At 40.3% G+C, this 11,043-nt stretch overlaps 1 protein-coding gene across 1 annotated transcript in view; it reads right to left on the reverse strand.

The window, feature by feature from the left end:
• Positions 1–9,153: 9,153 nt before the first annotated feature.
• The window catches only part of LOC104827927 (vasoactive intestinal polypeptide receptor 1-like), a 29,250-nt gene continuing 27,360 nt past the window's right edge, over positions 9,154–11,043 (reverse strand). The window contains exon 13 of the mRNA XM_010561288.1: positions 9,154–9,372. Coding sequence (XP_010559590.1) covers positions 9,184–9,372 — 189 coding nt within the window. The 3' untranslated portion in view covers positions 9,154–9,183. The remainder of the gene's footprint in view (positions 9,373–11,043) is intronic.

The following is an 11,043-nucleotide window of genomic DNA, read 5'->3' on the forward strand; positions in this document are numbered from 1 at the left end:
CAATTTTCAAGCACTAATAAATTAGAACTTTTGAGAAAAAGGTGTTGAATAACTGCCTCTAGCTGGTGACTTTTTGCCATGTTTCAGTCCAGAGCAAGAAGGCATTTGGATCTTTTTTTTTTATTTTTGTTTCTATTTTGGTTGTTGTTGTTGTTGAGGCTTTTTCTGAGCTTACTTTTGGATTCTGTTGTTTGCCTGGCTGTCCTACAGTGCTCTGCAATTTGAGTTGGTGGATCTCAGTCCAGTGCCTCGTGGGCAAATGTCCACATCACCAAAACCACCCTCCAATCATGCACACTGGAGACCAGGTCCTCAGCTAAATTAAAATCAGTACAGAAAACTGTTATCATTAGAAAAAAGCCACTTCACTTTGGCTTGGGATTTGGCCTCAGCACATTACTATTACTATTATTTTCTGCCGGTCTCAGCAAGAGAGGCCAAGGACTGAATAGTCATGAGAATTTGGACTTGCCCCTTAAATTCCTAGAGCCAATGCTCAGGAGCAAGACAAGTTGGAAGGCAGTGGAGGGGAAATTTCTGCTGTTGAAGTCCCTGTGTTTCTTGTTCAGTGGGCAAATTGAAGTCTTTAGTACCTTTCACCAGCACTGAATTTACTAGAAGAAATGGTATCTCTTGGCGTATTTAATATACAATATATTATACAAGCAACCCCCTTCTATTATGATTTTTTTATTGGCAGAGTTGATGCACTTGCAAATGTGGCTTTCCTTAGTCACTCAAACTTTCTCAGTGTTACTGGAAAGATCATACTTCAGGTGTCTATTTTTTATCTAAATCAGACGCTGATGCCATCGCACAAATTAGCTCTCAAGAAATCTTTATGTTGAATGTAAGCTGAAGATGCTGGACATGCATGGCCACCATTGACAGTGGCTATCATTTCTATTTGTTTCAGGATGGAAGAAACCAGCAGGTGGTTTGCTTCTAAGTGAGTGTAAATATCAATTGAATGTAACAGTGCTTTGTTTGATTTTTCACTGTGAAATATATTTTGGAGCTAGAAAGGCTATGCTATTGAAAACAATACATAATTAAAAGAAAAACAAGTGTGCAGTGCTCCTTGAGCCATTTTTTTCTACCATGTCCGTAATGTATTTCTTGTCTAATTTTCTTATTTTGCTTTTGTAAATGTACAAAAAGTTTCTGTGCTGCAGCTTTTGTGACTATTTACTGTATCTAACCACTGTTTGATTATTGACTTTTTGATGTGGAGTGCTGGTACTACAGGACAATTAACATCCCAAAATGAGAACTACATCCTGTATTTCAAAGGACAAGACTTGTTTCATTGTTGCATGATGACCTCACCTCCTTCTAGCTTCACCTACATTTGTTATATCTGAAACTCAGACTCCAGGTAATGAAACTTAAATGCTTAGTTTGGGGAGTTTTTATTTCATAGAGGAAAAATACCCAAGTTCCTCTGCCTCATTTAAGCATTTGTATTTGAAAACCCAGTGTTAAAATGGGGTGGTAGGAGAAGGGAGAGAGATGAAGGCAGGTGAGTCCAGAGTGAAATGCCAAAAAGGTGCAGTTTGGAAGTTAAATTCAGACACTGTATTTGGTGTCTAGCTCCTCCTTTGCAGCAGCTGTCCACCTTTGCAACTAAAGAGCTGTGTCTTGCAACTACAAGGCTAAATAACAACCAGAAGTGAGCAGGAACTGGCTGTGCTGATAATTTGAGATTCCATTTGCAAAGATGACTCTTCCTAGACTCTCTCCATCGTCAATGGCAAGTGTGAGATACCCTCCAGGAAGGAATGCAGAGCTGTTCATAGTATCATAGAATCAACAGCCCAGGTTGGAAGGGACCTTGGGCACCCATCTGGTCCAACCTTTCATGAGGAAGGGAGCCTAGATGAGATTATTTACCACCCTGTCCAATCGCATCTTGAAATCCTCCAATGATGAGGACTCCGCTGCATCCCTGGGGAGGTTGTTCCAGTGAATGATTGTTCTCACTGTAAAAAATTTCTTTCTTATGTCAAGATAAAACCTCTCCTGGTGCAACCTGTACCTGTTCCCTTTGTCTTCTCCATGTGGGTGCTTGTGAAGAGACAGCCTCCATCCTCTTTGTAGCCACCCTTTTAGTACTAGAATACTGTGATGAGGTCCCCCCTGAGCCTTCTCTTCTTCAGGGAGAAAAGACCTAACTCCTTCCATTTTTCCTCATCGAGCAGGCTGTCCATCCCTTTGATCATCTTCTTGGCCCTCCTTTTGACCCTCTCCAGTGGGGCCGCGTCTTTCTTGAATTGTGAGGACCAGAACTGGACACAAAGTGGAGTTTGTTAGACTCCTGCTCAAAACCTGACCTGGGAGAATCCGATCCTCTTCAGCAGTGACGAAAGGATTAGTTGCCATAATTTACATTGTCCACGTCATTTTGTATAATTGTGGCTTTCCATAATATTGTCATATCAATGATGAATGAAATTCTGTTTCTGCATAGCATGATAGCTTCTGCGCTTGCATATGAAGGGCTATGCAAGACCTCTGGTTAGGTCAGAGATTCAGGTTTTTTTCTCATAAATCTCATGGACAAAAGAAATCAGTAACTAAAAATATTGAAAGACAAAATGATCAAGAACAAAACATATTTCGCAGAGTTGGAGCTGTTGGTCTCTCATCCTCAGGTGTTCCAGAGCAGTACAGTGCCATAAGGACACTTAATCTGAAGGAAACTCTGTAATTGTCATTATTTTCACAGCATATTACCCCCACTCCTAAACTGACCAACTCCCCTTTTAAAATTCAGTAGGCTTTTCTTTTTCTCACGTTCTTTTCCCACTGGAAAGTTATTGTAAAACTTCACTCTGCTGGCAGTTAGAATCTGAATTCCAAATTAAAATAACTCCTGGCTCATTTGTGCTCATTGTCATACTAATCTTGCCTCCAGTTCCTTTCTCCCTTCCTGAAATATGAACAGCTTTATTTCACATAAAGTCTACAGTTTATCTTTGATCATGCAGCTGAAAGATAAGCCTAAAAATAATCATGCTATTAAGCTGCATTTGTTTCAGCTGTAATCTCAATACGGGCAGCAAAAACAGTGCAAAGAAGCAAATACAGACATATGCAAATCCATTGAGAACAGCAGGAAAATTAACTAGAAGCAGCATGCCAAGCACCCTGAAAAAATAAGTAACAATAAAGCTAGGAGAATTTTTTCTAGTTCTTGAAAGCATATAAACAAGATTTGGGTTTTGAGCAGCTTTCATTCAGTCAGATCTAAAGGCAGAAATGAACCCAATCTTCTCCTTTTCTGGTTTCAGTTATAATCTTGCAAGACAAGCTGTATTGCTGCTGTTTCCATTCAAAGGGATAGGACATCATTCACTCAACATGCTGCAGGAAAACAACATTCAAATAGGCAAAAATATACTGGCTGAGTCAGCTTGTGAGGTTTCAGTGCTCACATGTCTGACACGGCTACTAAATCCCTACTGAATCTCTCCTGTGAACCATGCAGATACCTAACTTCACATTATCTTTCCAGCCCAGCCCTGCCAGAAATTAGACATAAAAATTTCAGAGGGTATAGCAAGAAAAGTATGTGAGTGACTTTAGTAAACAATGGCAATAAATGAAATGCAAAACCCCATTCATTTTATTGGCTTTATTTACCTTGTTATTTGAAATTATTTTTCAATAGTGTTTTAGAAACAATTGTTTATGGCAGAGGTTTTCAACCTGTGGTCTGTGGAGACTTCAGAGCCCATAGACTATTTCTGAAGTGTCCATGGAATATGATTAAGTAAAATAAGTTCATTCTTTGCATAGAGCAATATATGCTTGTAAGGCTCCTGAAGGGCTTTTGTCTTACCTGTGATTATGTGAAGGCTCCCACAGATTAAAAAAAGGTTGAAAATTACAGCTGCAAACAGCTGAGGATGTGTTACTACAAGCTATTTTCCCAGGACAATCTAGATGAGTGTTTTTTCAGCTTTTTGCACATAGCGTCATCCAGTCTTTGATGAACCTCTCAATGCCTCCCATCCAACATCCACTTTGACAAATAATGATAGAGAGGAGATAAGCGAGGAAAGCATGACCACTGTTAACCAGCTATAATCAGAAGGAGTATCTATATCCCAATATTACGGAAGGGCCAGGCTGAAAAATCAGTGTAGCCAGGTTTCTTTGTAGCTTTTTCACAGTGAGTGATTTGGTTTGAGAAGATACAGGTAGAACAGATGCTGCACCCTGGTTGAAGCTACTTCACTTACTCCTCCGTGTCCTCAACATCAACAGAAACACGCAAGCTGTGATTTCACAGCTGCCATGAAGTTCTATGAAGCCTTCTTACATGGCAAAGTACAGGATCCAAATGCCAAAGGTAATCCTCATATTTTTCATGTTCAGTGGATGTACCTTGAAAATTCAACAAATTAAGCTTTTCCTCCTTGGTTTGATGATGTGATTTCATTTTAAGACTTTTGTTCGGAGACTTTATCACGTGGGCAAGGCTTCCAGAGGAACGTAGGATGCTTAAAAACATCTGCTACATGACACTGCAGGGCAAGAAATATGACCTCAGCAGAGCTATTATAGCATGGAAGCTCTAAAGGGAAGCAAGACAAGGTAGTAAGAACAGATAGAGCAGGGTATATGGGACACCCCGTGGGATCCTGCTTGGCCTCCAGCTGTCAGACAAGATTAGTGTCTCCTATAGTTCCTATGTCATATCTATGAGCTCTGTGTGGATATCTAGGAAACGGAGATAAACTCACTGGTAGGATTCAGCTCCAAACTCTGATAGCTAGACTTTGATAGCTATGTGAAGGCAGCATCTGTTGGACTCCTGAGTCTACAACTATAGAAATGTACATAATGCAAAGATACAACCAAATATCTGGTTCTACCTGATTTGTTTTCTTAGAGAGTTAAATATCAAGGGCTATGTTAAATATGTGTCCCTTTCAATATCCGGTACTTTCAGCTTTAGGCACTCTGGCTCACAGGCAAAGTCCTGGAAAAGATCCTGTGCCAATAAGCAGACAGCTAAGGAGATATCCACATCACTTAACTTTAGACATCAATTTTGAAGATGTCTTCCTTTGATCTAGTTCCTCCACTTTGCCTTTGTAGCCACAAGAGAGAAAAAAGCAATTTTAGAGTACAAGGATCAAACACATTTTTTATGTCTACTCAAGGGCCAGATGATTCATATTTTGCAAGTATCTGTTTCTTTCCACTAGAAAGTCTAGCTGACCAGATCAGAGACAGACGTTGACACTGTGGAAGTCTACATGTAGATGACTTTTCCTATGGCAACTTTGCCCCATCACTATTGTTCTGTTTCATGCAAGCTGAGAAATAATGGTCTTGAAAAGCTTGGAGGTGGCTTCTGTTGGGTAATTACCAACCAGATTTGGGGGAGGTCTTGTTCTCTCTGTCAGATTGTGTCTACATGACCAGCACTTCTGTGTCCAGAAAGAAATCATGGTATATAGTGCACATGCAGTGAAAAACAGTTAGGATTTTACCCTCTGCTTTTAGCAGTCAGGCACATGCAACCAGTTCAGAATTGCATTTAAGAGTAATGGTAGGAAGATATGGAGTATGCGGTAGTAGTTAATGATGCTCTGATGTTAAGCTCCATGAATATCTGTACTAAAGAGCTAAGTTCAGCTAAATACACATTGTACTTTGTGTATGAAAACACACCAGCAGAGCTTGAACAATGTTTTGAACCTCATGGTCTTTCACCTTCTTATGATTAAAATTGCAATTTCCCATTGGCTTTCTTTTGGGGAATTCATCCATGTAAAGTATTACTGTGTGATATGACACTGTGTGATATGACACTCTTCAGTGTCTGCAATGACTTAGGCTTCTGGATATGCCTTTTCCAATGGACTTTGTGCTTGCAGAGAAGTCTCAAGAGGCCTTTGTGTACTGGTATAATTTGTAAAAACAAATATTTGGTGTATTCATTCTCTTTCCCTTCTTGTCAATTTAGTGGCAATGCAACATGCTATAGCTCTGAGAAGAGAAGTACCAAGTTATTGGATGGAAAGCTGTATTTTGGCTTTTGACTGTGTCAAGGTACAAACTTACTGGCCTGTTGGGTCTATCACTGACCTTTTTTGGTCAAAATTGATTTAATTGGTATTGGGATCTGGGGTTATTCAGCTTTGTTATGAGGTGGAAACACAGATATCAATTGCTGCTTTCTAACCCTTTTTGTGTTTTGAGAAATTGTTTTTAACATGTATACTGCTGTAGATGACACAATAAATGTATTATCATTTTGTATAAGTCTGTTCTGATATAAAATTGCACCAAAGAGAACTTTTTGTCTGTGAAATTACAGGGTAGCGTATTTCTTCCTGAAGCAGCAGGATGGAGTTTTGGGGGGCTAAGTGGGTTATCATCCTTCCTCATGGGAAGGAGTCCCTGGATTCTGCTAAGCAAAGTCAGTCCTAGACTAACCAGACATGAAATTTTTGCCATTAGTGGGCCCTGCACACTCTTCCTTCACCATCAGTCAGTGAAGTTACATGGGGAAGGTGTTTAGCACACTGCATCTGTATCAAGCATGACCATGTGTTAATACTGCCAACACAAATGCAACACACTCTCCATTGCAACTAATAGCCTCTGTGGTGCTGAGCTTTGATCCACAGGTCTTTTGGGGCCAACATATTATTGGTTGTTGGTATACGGGTACAATCCAGGTTGTAGTGTCTGGTAGGAACGGTGGGGTTGCTAGAGCTGTTGAATTTTTATGAGGAGACTGAGCACTGAATGACTGATGGAAAGGTCCTTCCTGGTGCACTGGGACCTATCACCTTTCTTAGCCATCATTTCTCCTTCCTCTGGATCCTTGGACCAATAAAGAAGCTTCCCAGTAATAAAGAAAGAGGACATACAGTGAGATAGGTAGTCTTAAAGTGAAATGCAGGCCATCCTGGGAGCTCAGCTGGGAAGGGAGAATTGCTGCGTGACACAAGATGGCTGATACATGTACCAAATAAATGATGACGTTAGGTGGGAGAGAAAGTAAAGCACAGATTATACTGGGAGAGGGAATTTCCATAACATAAATCCTCAGGCCAGTTTATTTTCAAAAGAAGTATTCCCAGGTCAGCCAAAAGCAGAAGCATAATTCACTCCAACTTTGTTCCTCCCCAAAGGCAGATGAAGAGATATGGGTCAATTCCTTCATACAGACAACTTAGTAATGTTTACCACAACTGTTTCCTCAAGAAAACATTAAGAAGTAGTCAGAAACCTGAACTAACAGTCTTCTCTCAAAAATCAAAGCAGCAGGGTACCACAGACCTACGTCTTAGTGATGGTGTCTTGGAAGAGGAGTGGGGCATTAACTCAGGCTACAGGATCACGTAATGTAAATCTTTTCTTGGATGAAAAGGTTGAAATTGTACATATTCATTGGCTTCAAAACTGTATCCATAGTAAACACAATTGTAAGACTATCTTTTTTTTATAAAGTCTCAAATGAAATATCCAAACTGACCTAATTAAAAACTCACAACAGCTGTAATTATCACTTGCATTTTATAGATGTACATCATACAAATGTGTTCATATCACTATGCTAGGCAACAAACTTAAACAACAGGAGCAAAGGTTACTTTTACAAGGAAAAGTGATAAGGGGGTCAGAATAGACAAAATGACACCTTATAGAGGACATCTGATTCATTGGAACGGGTGTGTTAAAAGCCTAATTAATAAAGGACTGATCTGAATCATGTTTATAGAAATCTGAACAATTCATCTCTGCTTTAATAACGGAACTAGAGATGAAGCACCTAAAATCAACAAAGAAGTTTCCACCAAGTCAAATGTCTCCTGGCCTAAATAATTTAACCAAGAGTAGAGCAAAATGAGGGACTGGAGCATTACTTTTTAAAGCTAAACCAATATTGCAGTTCACAGAAAGGCAGCATGTACTTGAATGGTCATGGTCTCTAGCAATGCTTCCAAGTCTGAATGCAGGTTCTCCTGGGAATGGTCCTATCTTGAAGGGAACCATAGCTATGTCTAGTGTACCTTGTGTGCCCTTTCTTTACTTTTGGAGAGTTTGAGGTAGAGTCCAACTCAGTCCTGAAGAAAGAGGAAGGCCACCCAAAGAAGTGATGCAAGCACAACATCGGTTCGCTCTGTTTTGCTAGACTATACTTTGCTTCACTAGACCACAGTGCTCTGTTGGTAATTCTGACCTCAGAAACATGATTGAGTGGAGTGATAGTGAGCTGATAAATGATGGGCAGGACTGAGATAATCACAGCAATCACAGCAGACTAGTTCTCAAAGGGAAGTCCCCCCAAAAACACAGTTTAATTGTGTATTTCACTGATGGATCCAGCCAATCTTCAAGGTTATGGTGGCAGAAGGTCTGTTCCAAATACACAGGGACCAGCACCTGGACAGTAATTCTAGGTCTGTAAGTTATTCTGAGCTCAAGGTACCCCAGCTGGCATACTGCATTGGGTTTGCTCTAGGTTTTTCCTTAATACACACATAATCTGCCTAATGTTCAGCTACCCCGTGTTTTTCCATGGACAAGAAAGTGCTTGGGGTCCTCTGGCCTAATTTAATCTCTCTGTTCAATAGGCATGGAAGAGAAAACCCAAACAGATAACATAACTCATTCTTTTTTTGTGTCACTCTTGAGACAGCTTGAGATTCCTTTTAACGGGTGTTGCTGCTCCATAGGTAGGTGCTTATCAAGTTTCTGTGTTTAATTCCCATTAAGTTGTCTCAAGTTGTCTCAAAACAACTAGTAAACATTACTAATCATTACAGCAAACCTTCTTTACCACGTAACTGTTTGAAGATTAGGAATAGTGCTCTTGAAAACTGGAAATTTTGGGAAACACTAACAAAGACATGACAAACAAGCTGGCCCTGGGAAGAGTTAATGTAGTTCCTTTTTGGGGGGTCCTAACCTGTTGATTCACACTAGCTCAAGGTCTGGCTTTTCACAACAAAACAAGTGGATTTTATACGCCTAAGGAGAGAGAACCAGGGTTGTGGTACTGATCTGTACCAGTTGAGAAAAGCAGCTCACATTCAGGACAAGAAATTCACAGAAAGCTCTTGACGGTATGGAAAGCCATAAAGGATCCGACCTGGCCGTCTCTTAGGTAGTATGTTAAAATGCCACAGCAACTCATCCTGCTAGGAAAGCTCAGACAGAAGTTACACCATTCTGGCACACAGATGTTTTCCTTTTTGGACTGATTTTTTCAAGCAGTGATAACTGCGTGACATAGTTGACTGGACTGTTTTCTCTGGACAAAGTCCCGTGTTTGTGTATGAAGTTCAGGTATTCTTGATACTGCCATTTGCACAGTTGTTTCTTCAGTTCACTTTGAACCTATAGAAAAGCAATTTAAAAACAAAGCATCAGAAAATGAAGACTTAGTGGATATTGAAGCTAAAATATGCCAAAATATCTGCTTAACTACTTAGCCCAGATGCACAAAGGCACCCAAATAGTCAGGATTAAGCTTTAACACATTTTTAGAAGAACTTAAACTACGTCCCTCTTCACTTTTGAAAATAAACAGACTTAATTTCCAAAATTCAGAGGATGACAGGGAAGTTTTTGCCTGCAGTTTCTTTGTTTATTGTTGTAGGTCTGCTTCATAACTATTTCTACCTTTTTGTAAAATCTCTATTTTTCCTCATACTGAATCTTCTGTGCCTCCTTGCTGTGACCTGCTATGTACAATAATGGCCCTTCTCCAGGCTTTCAGTTTATCCAGTTTGAAATCCCTCTTAAAGATCCCTTACTGACTTGGAAAGATACTGAATCAACTTAAATACCTATTATATTTGAGAGAGGTCTTGGGGATCCTCATAAGCATAGGCAAAATGATTTTTTTTACCTTCTGACAGAAAACTAACAGGTAGGTTGAACAACCCTGGAGGTCCACAGCCTGCTGTTGACACTACTGGTATCTGGCTGAGGGGACGAGGGGAAAGTAGGTTCTGTTGCCCTACATAAAGCAGCTCACACTCCAAGTTGTAGCAAAGGGAGTGTAAGTAGGTGCAGGAAACACCCAGTCGTCTGTGTTCACATGAGCAATCTGCTCCTGTGGATTAATTCCTTGCTGCACCCTGCTACTTCTGTTCCTGTTCAGCTTCATCTCTATCTGCTTCTCCTGCAAGGGGGGTGGCTCTCCTGAATGCCTACAAACTGACTTACAAACGCCATCCTAAACTAAGAAGATATGTCAAATGCTTCTAACCACGCAGCTGCCATCTTCTGTAGCTGTCATTAGTGCTGAACATCTATGACGGTGTTATAGTTGTAGCACCATTTGCACAAGCCCACTCCAAATTAAATGCAGAAATAAACTGTTAAGCGAAACTATTAGTTCATACAGGGGATGTATGTATGGACAAATGCGATTTAAGTTCTCTGAACTGAGGAATTCCTCTAGTAATTCTGTTATCTAATCATCTATTAGGTATGGTCTTTACAGCAACATAGAGAAAAAGAGGGTGGGACATGCAGAAATACATCTTCGACATTAGGGCTCCCTGAAAATCACTGGCAATATTTATCATTGAGGTGGCCCCTATTCTGCCTTTATTCTCTCTGTTAACCACAGAGACATTCTAGCCCCTGTGTGCAACTTCAAGTATGGGCAGAACAAGCCTCTGGAGGTTTCAAGACTCTAATAAATGAAAGAGGGGCTTCCCCCACCAACACAGTACTCCAGTACCATCCCAGAAAGCTCAAGGTCCTTCAACACTCTTGTGTGCAATACCAGACCTCAGTTTCATCCCGTACAGATACCAGCTTGCTTGGCAACAATACAGTCCCTCACATTGTTGCAGATACTTAAAAGTAAAGAAACACACACACAGAGAAAAAAATAATAATTATTTTTTATGATTGCAGGGAACCGTAAGAGATGCACTGCCAAGTTCTAATGAGCGGCCAATCTGCTCCAGAAGCAATTATCGTTAAGCAGTACGGATGCAAGCCAACCCATACCACTTAATCTTGGTGCCAGAAATCACTCTCTGCCTGTCC

This window comes from Haliaeetus leucocephalus, unplaced genomic scaffold (genome assembly GCF_000737465.1).
Source record: "Haliaeetus leucocephalus isolate CR32 unplaced genomic scaffold, Haliaeetus_leucocephalus-4.0 Scaffold0, whole genome shotgun sequence".
In the NCBI taxonomy this organism is placed as follows: domain Eukaryota; kingdom Metazoa; phylum Chordata; class Aves; order Accipitriformes; family Accipitridae; genus Haliaeetus; species Haliaeetus leucocephalus.